We start from the raw sequence: 21,979 nt of genomic DNA on the forward strand, positions 1-21,979 counted from the left end.
GATCATGCCTAAATCTATACTTAAGGAAAGCTGGCTATGTGACATTTAGATATTTCTCAAACAAACATCTGAAAAATAACTTGTTCATAGCTTCTTGAAATTTTCATTGATCAGAAAGATGGCAACAGGTAGCAGACCAGGGTGCTGGTAGATTGACAAGAAGATAAAAATTCCCATTCCAACAATGTCTGCTCATCACATAGCTCAGATCTGTGGTTTTCATAATCTATTCTGAAGAATAAGAGATTAAAAGATCAACAAAATAAAAATTTATTCAATTAACCAAAAGACCATGTTAATAAATTCCTAGCAAGTTTTAATGCACCTTTTCTTTTTTCTCAGCATTACTGCAGAGAGTTTATGGCAAGTTACCTGTTTTTGGCTCCACAGAAAAATAAGGTTGTCCTTGCAATATGCTGTAAACCACTCGAGCACTGTTGCCATAAGTAGGATCATCTGCATCAGTCGCTGTCACCTGAACCACAGAGGTACCTGCAAAATGTTTAAGGGACTATTGTACATAAAAGATACAAAAATCTAAACTACACTTATTCAACATGCTGTGCGAATATATATCTGAAACAGTGTGAGGTGGCTTTATCACAACTGTCCATCATTTCCATGCTGATTCAACTTAGAGTATAAGGTCCTCTTTGTAAACCAGTAGTATCAGCTATTACAGAGTTCCATCTTCCCAAATAGTCTCAGCCTTTGACTCACAGCAATAAGAACCATCTCACTCAGTATCATCTCCCCTGCTCTATCTCTGCCTTTTGTTGGTGGATGGTATGTGAACAATATTTCTTAAATGATGATGATGCCTGGAGTATGCTTAAGTATGAAATATAGTAAGTTTCCCTTTGAAGGGAAGTCTGCGTGCTAAATTGTAATGAGTAGTTAGAGATTCAAATATACATACATTCAGAAGTATTATATATTTTGATAATTGTACCCATATATATGTATAAAATTAATTTTAGCCTATAAAATTATTTACCCTTTTGTAAAGAGATGGCTGAAGACTTTCTGTTTCAGCTCAGAGAAAAACTGGTGAGAGCTGTCTCTAAATTCCTTTTAAAAGAAGTACTCATTTCCTTCAATAATCTGCGATACTTTAGTATCAGTTGTGGTAATAATCTGCTGCATAAACATTTCTTGAGCAAGAAATGTCTCTATGTTGACAGGAATAAGAAACTGAAATGTCTAACTGGCTAGAAAGAAGGGTATATTTTGTGAGGACCTCATTCTGCATCCAGCTCCTATTATTATGTTCTCCACGTCAGCTCCCATTTGTTTTGTTCTGTACAACAGCTTCCGTGATGTATGCTGAGAGCAGAATAGAACGACACTTGGGAGCCAGGGCCTTGGCCATGGTCACCGCCCTCTGATAGCTAGAAAGGATTATTTTTTCTCACTGGCAGATTGTCTGGAACATTGAGACCTTCCATTCAACAGCCCAGGGACCCATTTGGAGGTTAGGTTGCAAATTAATATTGTAGCAATTTGGCAGATGCCCAGTAAAAGTCTTCAACAGAGGATCAGATTCCTTCATAAACTGGATTTAGACACAAGATTAGAGAAAAGCATTTGTTAAAGAGAGCGTTCATTTTCCGAATGAACACATTTTTGACATGCAAAAATGAGAGCAGCAAGTCTAGAAATCACTCTTTAAGAACAAATTGCAATAGCAAGTATCCAGGGTGAACTTAACATAAGTTGTATTCTTGTCAGTTTTATCTGGATTTTTTCAGGAAATGGGTGGGAGAAAGTTCTGAAATTCTTTATGTCTGATATAGTACATCCCCCATCCATTTTCCTCAGCTTTTCAGTTCTCAGTTGAGTAGAGGATCATAAATGGGTTCTGGGACCAGGTGGTAGGCTTGGAGAGAGAGAGGATTAAGTGCAGCCCTCCATAAAATGGTACAGATTACAAAGGATGGGACCTGCTTGAATGAATTCTGACTAGAAATGATCATTCATAAGATAACTTTATTCACTTAAGTTATGGCTTAGCTAACTCACATTCCTGATCTCTCTTCCTGAAGTATCCATGACAAAGTATTATGGTTGCAATTCTATTTTAAATGCAATTTTTCTCTCTTGTGGACTGTCTAATATTTTTGGACAGGGAAAAGGTTATTCTCAACCTGAAATTTCACATGCAACTATTAAGTAGATGGAAAGTTTAAAGGAAATTGGTAGTTAATCCATCAAGTCATTTATCAGTTATGGGACTTAAAATACATCAATTTTCTGTTCACTGGTAACTAAGAGCTTTGATTCAGCATGTCAAACTGATTTTACAGATTACTCTATAACATAATTTCATACAGGGACCTATTTTAAACTTGCCAGAGTCTCTCCAGCTTTTGAGTACAAGGGTATCATAATGACTATTTGACGTCCTGTGTTCTTTGTGAAAGCCAGGCTTACCACATTTACAAAGTCCCTAAGCCCTGCCAATGAAGCTTACAATGTCTGCAAATATTGGCAAAAGTGCTTCTAAACCTCACACACAGTTACGTCTTTGCTCCTTGCTCTTGCCGCTTTCAAGGACTCCAAACCAATACAAGATCAAAGAAATTACAGGCTCTGCAACCTCAACACAGACATTTTGGAAATCCTGCAAGCTTAGAAGTGCTTGTTTGCTGTAAAAATCTATTGATGTAACAAACAAACCCTCCACATTCCATGAGATGAATAAAGTCAGTATCTGAATCTAATTGGCTCTCTCCTAAAACACATAGATCCTTTAGAAAAGGTTTTTTTTAAGGAAGAAATTCTAACACCAAATCTTTCTGCACTCATCCCACTTAAGTGTAACCAGCAACTAAAGAACAATGATACTTTTCTAGTCCCTTCGTGCTAATCCACTTCTCTCAAACCTCATGGGGGAAAGATCTTTTAAAACAACTGCTATTGTCATTATTTCTTTACCGGTTGCACACAAAAACTTTGAGCTTCTAGAAGTCCCATGCCTAGAGGGAGATTTCTGCACAATATATTTTTTAAAAAGAATATGCAAGCTACCATAAGGTATGCTAACTATGTGAAAAGTCCTATGTATAGAAAATCAGTTCCAAGGAAACATAATGCAGAGAAAGATCAGTATAGGAAGATTTCCAGAAATTTTCCCAGAGGAAGCAGATTTTTCTTGAAGAACAGGAATTCCTTCAGAGGATGATCATTGCAACACAGAGCTGTCCTACTTTTTCTTGCAATGGATTGATGTCAAATTCATATGCTTATTTTCCTTAAAAAAAATTGTAACCAATAAAGCTCTATGGATGCTCATGGATAGTCAATAAATCTATAGGTTGAGGAAAAATGAGTAGTTGCATCGTAGTTCCAACTACATCACCTTACAAAAGGAGACTTCGTGTTCCTGCACTGAAATTAAGTCTTCTTTTTATTCCTGAACACTTTGCCCTACCTCATAACACAGGTTGTCAGCTGTCGTACATGCGTCCAAGATTAGGACTTACAGGTTACATGGGACAGCCAACAAATGGCATTACACCTTCACTCCATCCAACAAAATGAGTGTCCCAGCAAATCCTGTTTATGGCAGCATTGTTCAGAGCCCTAAACTGCAGGAGTAAACAGGACACTAGCCCTATCCCAAACTTTCATTTGTGACTTGGTATAACCTGTAGCTTCACAACTACAACTTTAAATATTTCTTACAGTTTGTCTATCTGATATGGGTCGAAAAAATAAATAGGGGTTATTTACTGAAAAAATGTCTTTCCCTCTCAGATATGGATTCCTCTACAATTATTTTTCTGTACAATTATTTTTCGGTACAATTGTCTTTGTAACAAAGCTTGAATATCAGTTCATTAAGAAGAATTCTACATGCAGGAATTTCATAGACTTTTTCAGCAATTGCAGCACATACTGAGGGGAAATCCGTGCTGTTAATCAAAGGGTGTTCCACATATTTCTTTATTGATACTAGCTAATAACACATTGAATTTTGTGTGGCTGGCACAGATTTGTTTTTTTCCAAAATGTTTAAGCCATCATTTTTAACTTAAACTTTAGTAGATAATGATAGGTATTACAGAATCACAGTAATCTGAGAACTTGACCTATACAAATTCTGATATTAGGGCAAAAGGAAGCAAGAAGTTTTTGCAGAGAGGACCTTGAATTTAGAACATCATATGTACCTTAATTTACCCAAGTCAAGATTCAGCAATGTTTCTGACATGTTGCAGACATCAACCTTTCCTGTGATTGGGTCAGATAAAGGTAAGTTGGTTGCTGAAGTTTATTTTGAGTTGGAGATCCTTCAAAGGGAACCTTTTTAAGTCTCTCAGTTTATTGTTTTAGAAACCTCTGCATAGAGCTTTTTAAAAAGCTTGCTAGTAACTTGTGTGGTATTTTACCAAAGCTTTTAAATGAGTTTGTATGGGAAATGCTTGTGTGACTTCTGTTTTTAACACTGGTGAAATCATTTAAGGGAAAACTGGTTTCTAAAACCAGATGAACTTAACAAATGGTTATTTTTGAAACTGCACAAACTTTTATCAAATGAATTGTGGCCACATTAACAAATTAAAAATAGACCTTTAAAGGCAGTCAGTTATTAAAGGCATTGACTGATATCAATTAATGATGTGTAATATGCGTAATACACAAAACAATTCCATGATGGCATCACTTTTCTACATGATATCAGCTGCTACTAGAAATATTAAACACCTTTACTATCAAGTTATCCATAAGACCTGCTTAATCCTTAAGTGCAACAGCCCAGCCTGGTTCTGCTCCATACCATCTGGTATTTCAGGTATCACCCAGAGCTGATGCAGCAATGCCTGCATGGTCTTTTCCCTCCAGGAGTGTGAAGGGGGAGAAACAGCACCTGGAAGCAGGTTCTACCCTCTCCACCTCCTCTTTCTCCTCCCACGGACTCGTTAGGTTGCCTTCACTTGGGGACAAAGCCCAAGACCGGTCCCAACCCAGCAACAAGGTCAGATAAAGTGAAGCAGAGGGGGCTTGTGACTGGAGAGAGACACTCTCCCTTCACTGAGGCTCTCAAAACCCACTCCCCACTTGTACCAAAGATTAAAGCATGATATAAAGCTTTTTTTTTAGTTTACTATAAAAATCAAATGTTTCTATCCATCTCAATCAGAAATAATAAATGTGGCAGGAAAGATGTTTGTTGTGCTGGGTAACAGGCAAAGCTGTTGATATCTTTGGAGAGTAGAGAAGATTAAACAAAACCAGAACTATGTTGGGTATTGCAATTTTTATCCCCAGTTCCCTCAGCTATAAGCCAAACAGATCAGCATCTTACATCAGCTTGTTTTTTTCAACATCACAGGAACACGCTTTTAATACTCTTTTAACTATAATTTGCAATCTTTTTGTTTGAAATATAACACTGCTCGATTTTTTAAGAGAAATACTTAAAAAAAAAAAAAAGCCCTATGATTTTTCAGATAAGCCATAGCTTTGAGGGTTTTGCTATGAATAGATTTACAAGCCATCAAGATATTTACCCTATCCAGGATAATCAATATAATTGGGCCTGACCCAAATATAATTTGAACCTGACCCGAAGTCATTGCAAATACCAGAAAAGATTGACTTCAATTAGCCTTAGATAATGTTCTAAAATATTTGTCAAATACAATACGGAACCATTATACTTGCATAATCACCCTTCAGGTTAAAGGTTATAGTTCTCCTAGCTTTCTAGTTAATTTGGGTTTATAATCCTGTGATCTCTTTCATTTTGTTTAATATCCAATTATAAATCCTTGTCATGGATATAATTTTAAACAAAATAGGAGAGAGATACTTTGTTTCTCCTTAATATTTCATAAGAGCTCTAGGTGATTAATTAAAAATTGTGTTATATGAATAAACTATGAATTGATGTGACTATGTAAGACAAGTGCCACACAGGCATTTCATGCTAATCCTTAATTCAGTAACAATGCAGTATTCCACAGTTGTGTGATACAGACCATGAAGATGTTTAAAATGTACAGTTTCAGGAAGCTCATGAAGATGAAATCGCTGGTAAAGATTCATTAAAATGTACAAAACCAGCTCGTTTTGAAAAATAGTCCTTATGTTCTCCACTGCATACTGGGCACTCCACATAGATTGATTTCCAATATATTTTTTGAACAAATGAAGCATGGGTGAGGGGTAGAGGCATGGATTTGTGTGTGTAGGTAAACCCCCTATACTTGTAGTAGTTGTGCATATGTCAACATGTAGTACAGGAAAAGACTATAAAAGGGAAAGGAGGACATATTGCTTTTCAGGGCACAAGGCAAAGGTGCAAAAAATCTAATCATTGCTGTGTGCTACAGCTCACTTAAATAATCTAATTCTAAAATAAAACAGCAATTTAAAAAAAAGATAAGTTTTTTACAGAACGTGTTTTTGAAGTGCTGAATATTTACATTTTACAGGCTTAGATTATCTGATTATCTCTGTTTTTCCAAAGTGCAACTGTAAAAAGTTCTCAGTACTGTATCACAACTTCATGTCCTCCCTGCTACTCTTTGAAAGCTGTGGTGTCCATCTTTCTTTCCAAGGCTACTGTTGCCTCTTCAGCCATCCACATAGAGTTTGAGTGACAACGAACAAATGCCACGTATCAAATAAGAAATAGTGTCTATGCTCACTGCTTAGTAAAATAAATAAACAGAAAAGTCATTAGCAATGTTTTACTCATCTCCTACTGGCTCCTAAGCTGAGTGTCAAATATAAAAGCAATGTTGACTAATGATTGCTGCAGGGCACTTGGGCAGGGAAGATTATTGTTCTCTCTCTAGCTCTAATTTAGAAGACATTGTTTAACGTCCAAAAAGACAGGAGATGGTATAGAAGAAACCATAGCATATTCTATATGGGCAGTCTTACTGTAAGGGTATCAAATTTTGTTATGGTTTAAAATGAGTCAAGCAAAGGAAATCCTAATTTCAATCACTGTATGTCTCTCCTAACCTGAAGTGAGAATTCCCATACACATAGTCCCACTGAAGTAGATTAAGTTCTTCTGCTTTTTTTTAGCTTCATGCTTGCATTTATAATTTCAGGTTAAAGTAAAATTTATCAAAATGTCTCTGAGCCAAAGTCCTATCTGGTCTGAATCAAGTCAGCTTTCAAAGGCAGAGTGGCACCTGACAATAGATGAGCACTTGGTCTCTTTAAAATGAAGAGATAGTGGATTTGATGTTGAAATTCCTCCCTAATTCAAGCTCAGGAAAAATAGCATTTCTTCTTTTCCAACAGAGGGTCTGAAGCCTCTAAAAGCCATTCTTCTCTGATTCCACAGGAATTTTGAAACTATCTCAAGTTGTAACCCAGTCCCTGCTGCTTGCATCTATTTCCCAGAGAGCTGGATTTCAGTATTAGAAAAGACATACAGTAAACTGTTACCGACATATGCAACACTTACCAAAAAAATTAAGCTGTGTGCTAGCAGGAATTTGAAGAGTTTGTTAAGAACAGACTTTACCTGAACAAAATGATATATTATCACCTCTGAGTACCATAGCATAGGTGTGAAACTTATTATTGTTAATGAGAATTATAAAACAAAGCCTCTGGGCACTGGAATGAGAAATACACCGTAAAATGCTTATCTGAATCCCTACATAGCTATTTGAGTTTCACAACATTTTTGAGAGGGTAAATACTTAATCTAGCATGTTATTTCCAGTTAAGTCTTGAAATATCTAACTGTTGCAGGTGCCTCATAGATAATTAAGTAGCTTAGTGCAATACAGTAAAAAATAATGAAATTTTTAAAAAGGCAATAGGAACAAATTTCCCACAACACCAACAGTGTATTTTGCACTTACCCACAGGAGACATCTCGGGAACTCCAGCAGTGTAAGGACCATCCAGAAATTTTGGCTCATTGTCATTGATGTCCTGAATCTTAATGACGAACTCAGATTCGGGTTCCACAGGTTTATTAGTCAGCCTATCTAGTGCTTGTGCTCGGAGCGTGTAGTAGGCCTGCTCTTCTCGATCCAGCCTCTTTGTAGCATGAATATCCCCCGTGTTCTCATCAATAATGAAAATGGAACTTGCCCCTTCGCCTGACAAGATGTATTTGATGGAACCATCTCCTTTATCAACATCAGAGTGGAGCTGGTGAAAAATTGATGAGAGATGAGATTAACTTACAAGAGAGTCAGTGGCATGGAGATATGTAAAAATAATTCTTATGTCGAGCAGCAGTACATGAAATTTTATTGTTCTTGGAAAGATAAGCTGAATGTTTATTGTGCACGGCATATGAGGGACTATTAGAATCTGTCAGCTTGCTCTTTTGAGCAAGATAATTTCATTCTTTCCTGCAAATAATCTCATTTTCAAATGCATTTGATATTGTCTTACAGTCTTCTCACACCAGGGTTTTACATAGCCACACACATACACCCATGCACATGTATGATTATAGCTGTGACTTTATTCCTACCCAAATTTAATGACATCATTGGTTTCAGCTTATTATCCTACTGAAGGGTGAGACCTCAGACAAATGTCACTATAAACTTAATGTCAGTGTGTGGTTGCTCCTGCATACGTATGGGAAGTGACATACTGATTTCCTCAGTGTTAACTGTGTAGAACAGTAAAACATCAAATTAATTAAAAGGGATTAGTTGATAGATTGCTCACTACTATCTGATGGGCCAGTAACTTCCATATCTTGTTTTCCATTATCTAACTTCAGAAAAATGCAGAGTCTGAGAAAGACCAAGAAGTGTCCTGGCACCTCCTGAACCAACATCAAAGGTCAGGCATAGTTTCCCTGGGACTACTCCTAGCAGGCACAGGACAAATGTACCTCAGTAGGTCAAAATGTATCTTCCACTGGAATTGCAAGAGAGATTTACACAAAGAAACTTTCTTCCTCATCACGCAAGCTATTTAAAGCTCAGAGCAAGGTTCCACAGGTTTTGTAGTTTTTTTATGTCTACTGTGTCTCACCTTCCTGTTACAGAACACAGACTCAAACAATTCTCATAGACTTCTCAAACTTGTATCAGCAATCTTATTGATCTGGATATCATGTTAAAGTAACACACACACATATTTAACATGGTATAACTGAAAAAAAATCAGTAAAATTCAAAGTACTTGTGCGCTTGTTAAAAAGTGGATTATTAGTTGTAAATAGCTGAGGACGATGTTAAAGATGTTCAGATTCTTATCTACTCTTAGGTCTTTTATCTACTTTGTACCTGTCCTAACTCCATGTCATGTTGAGTTTGGAGGTAACTAACTAACTCCACTGTCATCATCATCATAATTTCCTTCACTAACATTTTTTTTCTCTCAGCAGGGAGTATCACTGAGATAGTAATCACTTCCAGAATACATACAGAAAATTGCTATCTCAGGCATAGCTTAGCACAGCTGCAAAACCTTTTCCTATTTCAGCAGGGAAGTACTCATGATCAGTTTTGAATTTTGCAGCTGGATAAAAAGCTGCCTATTTCTTACACATTATTTCACTTACACTGTCTGGATATCTCATACTTATGCAATTACAGTGCACTCCCTCCCTCTTTTAAGGTAGAAATGGAGTCTGAGCTTTGGACTGGATCAAAAAACAGAACTAGGGTGTCTAAACCAGAACAGCTACATTGTTTCAAAATATGGCTTATCTTCATTCTGCTGCTACCTAACTCCTGAGATACCTAAACAAGCCCGAGATTTCTTTGGTGGAGTTCCCCGAACATTCAAAGTCCTACTTTTCAGCACACTCAGGAATACTCAGTGCTGACACTGTGAGCAGATCAAGGTAAAATGTCTCTCACATCCAGGCTCTTTCAAGATCCACAGCACTGCATATTCCTCAGCCCTAATGGCTGGGGGTTTATTCATTAAGCCATACCTCTGCTCATTTCCCAAATCTGGCAGTTGGGGCTCTTGCTGCTTTTTCAAACTTGACTGGAAGAGGTACCCATCTTCCCTACAAAGGAGCAGTGGCCTGTGCAAGTAAGAATCTGTCTGGCTTGTGTTTGATTTGCTTTTACTTTTTTTTGTCCTCTTTTCTTTTTCTAAGACCTACTTCAGGGTGCATAAATCTCCTGTGTACTACAGAGGCATTGTGTGGGTTCCCTCCATAGCCAGAATCCTACAGTCTAGACTGAAATGCTGAGTGTCACATCACCCAAGAATGGAAGTTATGGGATACAAAGATTCAATGCCTTTGTCTTCTTGAAGTGATACAGTTTTCTCCATATCCCATATTCTAGCAGAGCACTGGTCTTTCTGTGGTGGCTGAGACTCTCCCATTCTCCCTGTAAAAGTTATTCCACCTTTTGTGGCATATGTAAGGATGTGCTGGATGAGAGAAAAGTGGATGACACCAGCATACCCAGCAGTTTATCAGGCAGAGCAGTTTTCTGAAGGTTAAAAATGTGCAAGTAGATCTCTTCAGGCAGAGGAGGGAAGGGATTCCATGTCTCAACTTGCTGAGAGCAACATAGAACTCTCTCATGGGGGGAAGCCGAGTCCATCAGCACACCAGAGTGTAGCACTCACACCTGGGTCTCACGCTGCAGGGCTGCACAGCCTCCCATTCACCTTGTATTTAGATCCAGCCCCATCCTGAACAACTTTCTAGCAGTGTTTTGAAAGAAGAGAGACCTTCAGGGGAGAGGCCAGAAGTGTAAATCCTCAAAGATGCACTGAGTAAGGCTTTCACAACCCAGAGAAAGAAGAAATTCCGTAGCTTCAGCATTTCCCATTTGCTCACTCAGTGGCTCTCTGATTAACACATTGTTTTTTAAAGAGTCCCACTCTGAGGTCCATAAATCTCCTCATGGATTACACTACAGTGGCTGGTGCCCTGAAGCAAAGTGCTGAACAGAAGCCACTTTTTGGAATGATGCCTTGGTAGAAAACTGCTACCACACAGATTAGTAAAGTGATTAGCAATGACCTTTGTTACTCCAAGGTTGAAGCTCTGGGAGAGCAAACTTCTTTGTATCTGTTACTAAAACTTCATTCTACTAAGCCTTTAAAAAAACAATGCTGGCCCATGCTCAAGTTAGTAAAGCACCATTCTCTACCTACTTAACCCCAGTAAGGTAATATCACTCAAGATTTAGTTTATCTTTGGCACTATAGTACAATCAATTCTGTGCAAAGCAGTCTTAAATAATTTTTTTCAACTTTATGAGTATTTTAGTGTCAATCTGAGATAACTTAAAAGTCCAATACAAGAGAACAATGCAAAACTAAAGTAGGCTGACAGAATCCAGATGTATGTTTGGTGCAGTTTTCAGATGACCTTTATTCCAGTTCCACCCAATATAATCCTTCCAAACAGTGATCTTCAAAGTCATTAATGCAGAGACGTCAGTGATTTGCAACTAAGAATAAAATTTTTGAATGCAGCAGTCCTGTACCATATTTACAGCTCTGCTACTACCAAATGTGACTTCAAACTACCCGTACTTCCAGCTATTTAGTTTAACACCCTAGGAAATGAGAAGTAATATTTTCCTTATATTGTTGGCTTTAGAAAACACTTTGCACATTCTTTTTTTTGTTGGGTTTTTTTTGGGGGGGGGGGCAGGACCATGGTTTGGTGTTATCCCACCCCCCCAACTCCCTTTTTTTTAAGAAGAAATACATTTAAGAATGAGACCTGGAATTTGTTCTTGTGATTAATTTGGCAACAATTATATAGAGTAATGTTAGTCCTCAGGATGTTTGTACTTCACAGGAAGGCCCCAGAAAGCATCTATGGCGGTGCCATCTACTAGCTTGTCTATCACCCCTCCTGCTTTCTACAGAGACATTCATGTAGGAGACAGAACGGCAGCTGACGCTGTAGCTGCACATGGGGACTATGACTTTAGAAGTAGAGGGTCAAGACAAAGGCAGTTTCCAATTCTTGTTTCAAGAGACATGGAAGATTCCAGGATTCACTGGGTAAATCTCATCTGATCCCATCCTGGAACATCCCAGGCAAATTTTCTTTCAGAATTAGTTTGCAATAAATATTGTAAATAAAATTCCTCCCTCTGTTTTCTGAAAGGGGAATGCTATAAGTAAAGATAGTTGTATAATTCCAATTCATTTCACCCATTGCTGTGTCCACACAATATCCATGATGGTCACTCTCCAGTTTGCCTTGGCTTTCAAGTAACCTTATTTCCAGTATGAGATTCATGATCCAATTCTTATATGCTGATCCTATTGCTTCTTTGTTACATTCCACATACAATTAACATTAAGATTTTAAGAGGTTTGGTGTTGGGTGTTCCCTGCATTACACCATGTACAAGAAAGAGTACATGAGAACAGAAAACGGAAGCAGCAAGCTTCTGCATTTTTAACAGGAGGATAACTTTTTAATGTTCTAGGAAAATTAGCAGAGAGTGAATAAATCTAATAAGAAAAGCCACACAAGCCTTGTGGAGGCAGAGAGGGCCAGGGTGTATAAGAAGTGCACTTTTTTTTTTTTTTTTTAAAGAAGATAATATACCAAGTGCCCTCTACTGTCTCTGAACTCAACCTAAAAAGAGGGCACATATCTTTTTAGGCCCAACTCCTAAAACTCTTCTCAGTTTTAGAAAATGCTTGTTTGGATATGTGTGAGAGAAGGAAGCAGTCAGGTTCACTCAGTAGCAAAGGCACTATTACCCTAACTCCTTTAATGAATGCAATTTTGTCCTCACATTTTTTGGAGCTGCAGCAATATAGCTTAGTATAGGGTCTTGTCTAATGCATTTATGTTTCTGTGGACCCTTAGGATGATGATTATTCTAGGGAAACCTAAATAATACATTTCCTTCAAGTTCCCTAATACTCAGTAGTTTCTGGATTTTGTCTGTTTGTAGGTACAGATCTGTACAACCAATGCTGACGTCATTCTGCGTCACTTGCCATTAAAATATGTTAATACAGTATTTTTAATAGAGAATGCCATTTATTTTTATCAGTAAGCAGAGATACTGCACTGCATTAAAAGCAATTTATCTGGCCACCACCAATCTGTTTGAGGTCTGAATGAGAGGTTTGCTATTTCTCTGATTTTCAGTTCAGGCTCCCTCAAAGCAGGTGCAATGTTCACATGCCTCTCTTCCCCATTTTTTCTTCCCTAAAGATCTACCTTTGCAGTCGTTCCTCCCTGCGGCAGCATGGCTGGTGTTTCATTGCTGAGTTTACAGCTTCTGGGTGAAGAAGAAAAGCACAGGGAGAACATGAGGAGCTGCCAGGTTTTCCGCACCAGCAGGATCAGGTAATGGTGAGAATGAGACAGACAGAGCAACCATGAGATGCTTCAGTACAACCTAGCTCCATAGCTCCCTGAGACCATAAGAAATGTGCACTTATTTGCAGAACAACTGAAAAGTTTTCTCAAGGAGGAGTTACCCTGCCTGAACCCTTCCCTTTCTTGCTGTGAAAGTACCTAGAAAGGGAGGAAAGGAATGAAAACTGCCTCCTCATGACTGTGCAGGCATCCATAGCTCTTGGTAATACGGAACTGATGCAACTGCAGCTTTATTCCTGCCTTCTCACTAAAAGCAAGGAGGGACTAGGAAGCAAAAACGGACAAAAGGAAGAAAGAACACCAAGCCAGGAGCAATATTCTTGTCCATTTTATAACCACAACTTACAATCACAAAACAACTGAGAATTGATTGTGGGAGGAAGACACTCTTGCCTTCATATACATGACCCACTGCTTTCTGGGAAGACTTAAAAAGGGAACTTGTCAGGTGCATACAGATTAAACATGTAATTGCCAAAATGTGAAAGAAAGTAGGTGATTTGAAACAAAGACTTAATTTGGCTATTTCTACTATATCTTGCTCATCACAACAGCTAGGTTCTTAAAACTTCTGTTCTTGGATTCAGTATTTACTGTGGTTGCACCTAGAAGGTTTTGAAATCCCTTTTCCCCTCAGATTATCACTGCTAGTAAGTGTTTTGAATTGTGATGACTCATAAAGTACTAGATATTTGTATTTTTTTTCCTTCTTTTTTAAAATATAACACTATATTTGATAATTATCAGGATAACTAAGGGTTCAAAGTTGCTGATTTGGAACAATTTCAATGCAAATAATAACTAACATTTAAAATTCATCATAGACAACAGAGTTAACATTTAAGTAAAATCCAATATGCACACATACCACATTTCTGCAACGTTTAAGGGACTCACAAACACATTAGTTACTAATACAATTGCTGTTTTCAGAGGGAGCTATGAAACTCTCAATCTTGTAAACTGTAACCATATTTCAATATCAACAGCTTAAGACGTCTTTTTTAATTTCCTTTTCAGTGTCATTAGAGAAGTCATGTGGGACAGAAACAGATTCCTCAACATTTTATTGATGTCAGCAAAGGCTTCTGATTCATATAATTGACTTCACACCCAGGCACTAGTGAAAGTATTATTCAGCAGGTAATGATTTTCTTATAAAAGTCTTTTTTCCAAGAAACATTGAGAAAGTGATAAAGGAGGTCCTGGAGGGCTTTTGTTTGCTTTTGATTTTATTAATTTTTGTAAAACTATAGTACAAGCCTGGGCTTCGAAAGAAATATGCTGGTTTATGTTCTGTGCTTTCAGTATAACAGATAACACTGAGTACAAGAGATCTAAGTCAATATAAATGGCTATACCCCAAACCCTAACATTTTTAATTAGAGTTTGAAAAGAAGGAATATGTTTGAAATGCTGCTAGAGTTTCCTTGTTGCAGCAATGTTGTCACTATTGTAGGGAACTGGCACAGACAACTGTGCCACAGTGGCACAGTTCACCACTTTGACTTACTAGCAATTTCATGCGCTGTTGTGTTGCCTCTAGACTTTCTCCTTTTCAGGCAAGTGCAGAGATAGTCATGTGGGAAAAGAAGGTCCCATGCTGTAGACCACAGTATAACCACATTATATTTATCTAACACAAGCAGCTGGTGACAGGCTTGCTCAAAAGCCAGTCAGCCTAGACAAGACTTCTGTGTTGATCTAAAACCCTCAAAATTGTGTCTAGAGTGCTCAGAGCTGACCAAAGACCTAAGAGCTGCTGAGACAACTGAGGTCCACGACATTCCTGAGATCTCTTCATATCCAGCACTGTCCTTATAGGCTGCCTGAACTCAGACTGTCTCTGAATCCTCCTTTGTCTTGTTATGGATAATACTAGAGTCCTATGAATGACCACAAGTCGATAGATCTGCCCAGGATCACCACAAAGGCAATGAGATAATGAGAGGTTACTTATCACATGAGCACATTTCACATTCAAGGTAAAACCAGGAGCATCCTTTTGGGAGTACCAGCTGTGCCATCCCACAGCTTGTCCTTAATAGCCCTCTTGCAGGTAAATTTTGTGTCATTTGGTGTATTTTGACTTCCAAGATATTCATATTCAACAGTGTATATAAAGCCAGTGAGAACAAAGCTCCATCTACAATCAAGGTATTCATGCAGGTGCAAGATTAAGAAAGCATAGGATAAGAAAGATAATAAATAAGAAGGATAAAGAGGGAAGAAAGGAAACTGAGTTTAAAAAAAAAACCAAGGTAAAAAAATCTACAAACCAAAAAACCCAAAGTGGATTAGAACATGAACAGGTCTGAAGGACGAGGAGAGAACTGGAATGGGAAACAGGCTGATGAAAGACCTCAAATGAATGTGATGAGGCAGAGGAGATGGGGCAAGAGGAAGACAAAAGGAGGCAGGCAAAAGGTAGAATGACAAGTTGAAATGGGACAAAACAGCAAGGAAAAAATAAAAATGAAAAGAAATGAAAGAAAAAGGTGAAGTAGTAAGTGGAGCTGATATTCAGTGACTGATCAGTGTTAGGCAAGAACAGTGTTTGAGAGTAAAGCTATACAACTTTATCAGCCTCTTCTTTTCATGCTCTATTTAATGCAACAGGAATTAAAAAGGTTGATAACCTGAATCTGGTCATGTGTCATTTTACTGAGGGTGTGTATTACTACTACTCCAAGTTCACAAAAAAAGGCTTACTCTGGAGGGGAAGGGGAAAAAAAAAAAAAAGGGTGCCATTTAAATTGTCATTGATTTTAAAGTGCTGGAACCAGAGGAGCAAAGATAAGAAACAGGACTCATGGGCAGGGAGAGTAGCATAAGTGTCAGCTTGTTCTGAATGAACTAGGCATCATTCTTTAAAAAAAAAAAAAAATCCTTATTTCCCCTATTAATGCAGTTTCTGAACTTTTTTGCTGCTACAGAATGTATGTTTCTGTGCTTAAAAAATTAAAATAGTAAGAATTTTTATTAATTTACTCAGACTTATTCTCTCCCGTGATCAAACTTGGAATAAGCAGTTAAGTGTTACTATCCCCTTCTTCGCCCATGTTGTTTCCTCAGTAAAAGGTTCAGAAATGTTGGTGGAAGGGTTTAGTGAAAAATATATAGCCCTTATACCCTTAAGCGACTGATCAGTGCTCTAGGAGGATGATAACCTTATCACCTCAGCCACATGAAGTGAAGTAAATATTTAAGTTTGCCAACCTTTTCAAGAAGGGGCGTGAAACAGGAAACAGAACAGTGAAACTTCTTTAGTTCCTTGATGGTTATTGTTCAAACAAAATGCAAAATAGCAGTACCAAAATTCTAAATCTTACACTTCATAACATTCCAGTTAGTATCTAAGTAAGCCCTCAAGACTTCTAAGTGGAAGACAAAGTTCAGATGAAAGGTTCCTCTAGGAATAAGAGATACTGTCATCTAAAGGCTAGTGAGTTGAATAATTAATAGGAAACACCAAAAACTGGATGTGATAAGAACAACCATGTCACATTTTTATGACATTTTTTCTTTTAATAACACCCAGTTGTGTCTATAGTTATATAATTTAGCTCTTTATATAGATGGTGATATGGTAATTGTGTTTATGTATACAATGTATGCATACATTTAAGTGTATCTATGTATATATACACATGCACGTGCGCACGCGCACACACGTATCTGTTTCCTTATTCCATCCTCTTCTTTTCCCATCTCTGCAGATGCTGTACTCGCAAATCTGCACCTTCTTCCCCCCCCCCCCCCCCCCCAGTTTTAAGAAGAACACGAAATGCCCCGTGGCGACAGGGAATTGTGCAGCCAGCCCATTAAGATTAGTGCAGCTACAGGAGGAACTCGGAAGCAGCTGCTGCTGTAGATGGAGCTGAGTGGGCATATGTAGTCAGCTGAGTATTCTTGAGGAGTTTTAATGGGCCATCATCATGACATGTCACTCTCCAAAATGACTATTTGTCATTCACACTCTTAAAAAGACAGTTTGGCAGCTTTGGGAGGTAAAAGCCATCTGTATACTGTGCATCATCACGTACTAATTGCATAATATTTATTGGGGGGGGGACGACAGCAATACTGTATTGTAGCACCACCAAGAGCCTGCAGGCAACATAACACGTTCGGAATAAGAATAGAAAAAAGAGACCTGCTTTCCCCTCACACACACACACACTTCAAGCTTTTCAGAAATTATCTTTTTAGAATTTGGAATGGGGAAACTGAGCACAGCGTTTGTAAACAATATGCACATTGGAATCCTTATAGACCTGTTCAATATTAAGCTTTGGGTTTTTTTGTTGTTTCCCAAACCATTCTCAGTCCATCGGTATTTATTCCTTGGAGGGCTCCTTCCGAGTATTTCAGTAACAATACTGCATCACTGACAAACCAAGCCATGGAGTAGTGGATTTGCTATCCTATTTGCCATATAAAAACCGCTTCTGTTTCTACACAAATAGATTTAATTTTTGATTAAAGAAACCAATGACTCAAACCTCATTTATACAAGTGCCTAAAACAATTAAATCGTGTGAAAATACCACTGGAGTGAAATTGTATTTACAAATTCCTGAATGTTTATTCTTACCAGCTGTATTGGGGTCTCTACATTCACTTATTCTCCAGGAAAGGGACTAAGTTCTCTGCCATACATACCAACAGTATTTTCACATGATCCATATCTATTCATAATGCACCATACTACTCACCATTATATACTAAACCAACGTATTTGCTGGTCCAGCGATTTGATTTATTTTGTTGCCAAGAATCACTGAAGCTGTAAGACAAAATTCTCTTAAAGTCACTACTCTCTATTTCAGCAGTGTAATAAAACTGTGTGAAGATGCTCTCTCCCTGCATTCCCCACATATAGCTTCTATGAAAGTGATCAGGCTTAAAATATGTAGCATGGCAAATAAATACCAAAGACCCTAGTATACTTCATAGAAGAATATCTCAGGGCTAGCAGATGTCCATGGGCTTGGAAAGTTTATGCACGTGTAGCAGCTTAGAGAAACAGCCTTCAAGAAACTGCACTCATTCTTCTTCGCAAATTACTTCCCCACTAGACATGAAACAATCTCTGCTTGCACAATATTAATATACATATGGTAAAGAACTGTTTCTTGAGCATACACTTTTCTTGAAATACATATATGTATATATGCATAAATAGATATATGTTTACAGTGATATGAATAGTTTCAGTGTTTATGCCACTGTATGTGGTAAAAAATATATTCATTGTTTTATTAATTATTTATGATTTTTAAGGATTTTTTTAATGAGCAGAGAATGCATGAATGTACTTTGCCTTATGGCACAGGAAAGAGGGAAAGAGGGGAGATGAAACAAGAAAGGCAATAGCAGAATTTATATACCTGCAATAATGCAAAATGAATGCTTTGACTTTTTCCCTGTTCTTGAAAATAGAAATAAGACAAAAAGTATACAAATATACAAAAATATACAAATAGAAATTGTTTCTCCCATACTGCTTTTTCTACTTAGCCATGATAATTCAGGCCTAAGATTTCAACCATGGAAAATAAGAGCATATTAAAGGATCTATTTTTTCATATCTAACCCTGTAATCTAAAAAATTATCTGTAATAGCACTGAGCAGGAAAAATATTCATACACACTTCTTGTTTGACTACCATATCAATAATACCAAATTTACAAACAAAAATTCATTTGGTATTAAAGCCTTTTCTGAGATAAGAAATGTACTTATACTGACTGTCTTTATTTTAGAGTGGAAATTATACCTCCCATATTGTCTCTTTTTTGTCAAACTACTGATCTATAGTTTAGAGTGATTATCCTGTTTCTGCTTCAACTATCCAAAATAGCTTGCAGCGTTGCTTGGTTGATAATGATTTTTCTCACAGGAACCTACTTCCAAAGAACATTAGTACCAAGGAATAGATACCCAGAGGGTATAGCGCTTTTTCTGTTGTTTCTGGTTTGTTTTTATGTTGTATCAATTCCTCAAATTTCATTTGCTCTTGAAAGTTTAATGCTGCTAAAAATCCACTTATAATCTTACCTTGCATGTTAGTGGGAAGTGCTGAAACCCTGACAGACTAGAAGACAATGGTAATGGTAACTGTAAAGCAGTTGAAGTAATTACTGTGACTAATAGTGTCTGTAGAAGCTTATAAAATACTGGACTACAGAAGACAGCACGATCTGATCATTTTAATGATGAAAGATTTACAATACAGAAAAACTGTAATTAACTGGGTCCACCACCACACTAACCTATAATTCCCTGAAAACAGTTAAGGACTTGTTAAATAAAATTTAGGAAACTGTTCAAACAAAGCAGAGTTAACATGTTGGTCTACATCTCCATTTTTAACGTACATAAATGATAATATACATGTCAGGGCATCAGTGTTTGTTATCATATTTTGCTTCTTAAAAATTGAATTCCTATTGTCTTTCTTTATAAAGTTTTATATGTTTGGATAAATGCAATACTTAGTGCTGACTTTCCCGAATGATTTATAGTCAACTTGAAATTGATAATTCTTCATATGATCATATTGGTTATGTGATATAAAATGTTTCACACCACCCAGATATTTCTCAAAGCATTTCCACAAACCTAATCCCATAAGTATTCCCACTAAGATCAGTAGGACTACTCCTAGATTTAAAGGGCAAAATTAAGAATTTGACACAATGCCCATATCACACATAATTAGTCCCTGGGAAGGTATGTTGGGGAGAGAGTCATAACTGCTCATAGCTGAAGTGGGTCAAGGAAATAAAGCAAGAACAGAGAATTTTGAAAGTAAAATTTTACTATAACATTTTAATGAGTAAATTATTTCATATGAAAAGGGCAGCAATGAAAATCTATAGCAAATCATTACAGTTTCATTGCTAGTATGACAATGTAACATGAAAAACCAATGCATGACCAAATAAAGTGCAGTATTAGATACCTTCCTGTAGACACTTGTCTTGTGTCTTAAACTGAGTTCACTTAAAAAGAGCAGAAGAATCCCTTGGTTAACTTATTATCTTAAAACACAAGTTACTGCTGTCAGTGTGTTTACATTTCATTTGGAATCTCTTTTTCAGTCTGGCTTGATTAAACACCCTAACATTTCTGTAGTGCTTTCTATTAACTACTATGACTGATTACTAACAATGTAGTTCAGTAAAGGTAGAACACTGCATGACAAATAAATTTTTCTTTTTTTCGGAAGGATATGAGACAACTTCTTTTTTTTTTTCTTTTTTCCCCTACTCTTATGTATTTCACAGAAGATGGTTTATTACATTGATTTTTGCCCAAAAGCGTTTCTAAAATACATATCCATCCATCCGTATATACTGGCTAGTTAATTAACAGCCCATTGTTCAAAATTCACTCCAAAGAGTAGGGAAATTTAACCCTGTGCTACATCAAATGAAATCTCTGGTTTAGAATTCTCTAAGTTAGGAAATCATCCTTATGCATGTACAGCATGTCAGGACTTGCTTAAGGCTCATGAATGTTGGTTCTAAGCATATGCCTAAGCGCCTTTCTGAAACAGAGCCTTAATCCCTGTGCAAAGGAAGGGTGCTTTAATGAACAGCAATGTGCATCACATTGACTAATTGTAAGAAGCAGAATTGAAAGCTTAAGTGATTATGTTACATAAATTCACACTGTAGCTGTTTAGTATTCAGAACAAGCTGAAGTAAGGGATGCACAGTAAGTATGGACATTTGAAAGTCTGCCTTAAACTGTTAATATCATTTAAAGTGATCCTTTGTGAATAAATACTTTGAAAGATTTGATTTCTTCTTAACTTTTTTTTTTAACCATTCAAATTTGCAGGTCTGCCAGGGCTTTCAGATACAACCAGACTGATCTCAAGATAGTAATTCATATTTTGATAGGCATTTTTACTCCATAGGATTAAGGGCTGGAAAAGAAATGCTTTTAATGCCCATGTTTTGTGCTGTTTTTCAGAAAACATTTGAGGGGGAGGATAATGCATTAGTATTTCAAAACCATAACAAACTGTCTTAACATGAATAATACTAGGTTAATTGTAAAGCCTTGCAGCTTAGAAGGATTTTAACAGCTGTATGTAAAGGGCAGTGCTCTCCTGATGCCTTTTCTTATTTTGGTGAGTACAATGAGTGTTTAATAGAGACAATCTCATCAAATTCCTATGCAGTCATTACACCTTGTTTCCTTAAATCATATTTTGACATTTCAAATGATGGGAGAAGATATTTATGGATTAAAATTGAAATTCACTTATCGTTTTTCAGAAAAAAAATCCATAGTTTTGCAATGTGCAATGCTGATGCCAACCCAGGATTTTTTCATCTGTTCTTCGTGTTTTCACTAGAACACATTCTTGCTGTGTTTCTTACTCACTGCCATTAAATGCTGGCAAGACAATCAATGTATGTGCCATTGATAAACAAATGATGAGAAAATACTGAAATGGGAGGTGTTATTTTACGTTGGTCATGTATACTTGCTGAATCTACATTAAAATTCAAATTGTGCAGACCTGTTTCTAATTCTGAAAGCCATCTGGATTCTACGGAAAATGTTCAAAGTCTTCCTTCAGAAACTCATTTCTGAAGGTTCCAGTACTTCACATATATTGAGAACTTCCAATTTACATAAAGACCCCTCTGATTATCTGAAACAAC

At 37.1% G+C, this 21,979-nt stretch overlaps 1 protein-coding gene across 2 annotated transcripts in view; it reads right to left on the bottom strand.

The window, feature by feature from the left end:
* The window catches only part of LOC128142187 (cadherin-7), an 82,552-nt gene that overhangs the window by 35,955 nt on the left and 24,618 nt on the right, over window positions 1-21,979 (bottom strand). For both annotated transcript variants that reach the window (XM_052788061.1, XM_052788062.1), the window contains exons 3-4: window positions 7,842-8,136; window positions 373-492 (exon numbers count right to left, since the gene is read on the bottom strand). In XM_052788061.1, coding sequence (XP_052644021.1) covers window positions 373-492; window positions 7,842-8,136 — 415 coding nt within the window. The remainder of the gene's footprint in view (window positions 1-372; window positions 493-7,841; window positions 8,137-21,979) is intronic.

The sequence above is a fragment of the Harpia harpyja genome, chromosome 5 (assembly GCF_026419915.1).
Source record: "Harpia harpyja isolate bHarHar1 chromosome 5, bHarHar1 primary haplotype, whole genome shotgun sequence".
Taxonomy (NCBI): domain Eukaryota; kingdom Metazoa; phylum Chordata; class Aves; order Accipitriformes; family Accipitridae; genus Harpia; species Harpia harpyja.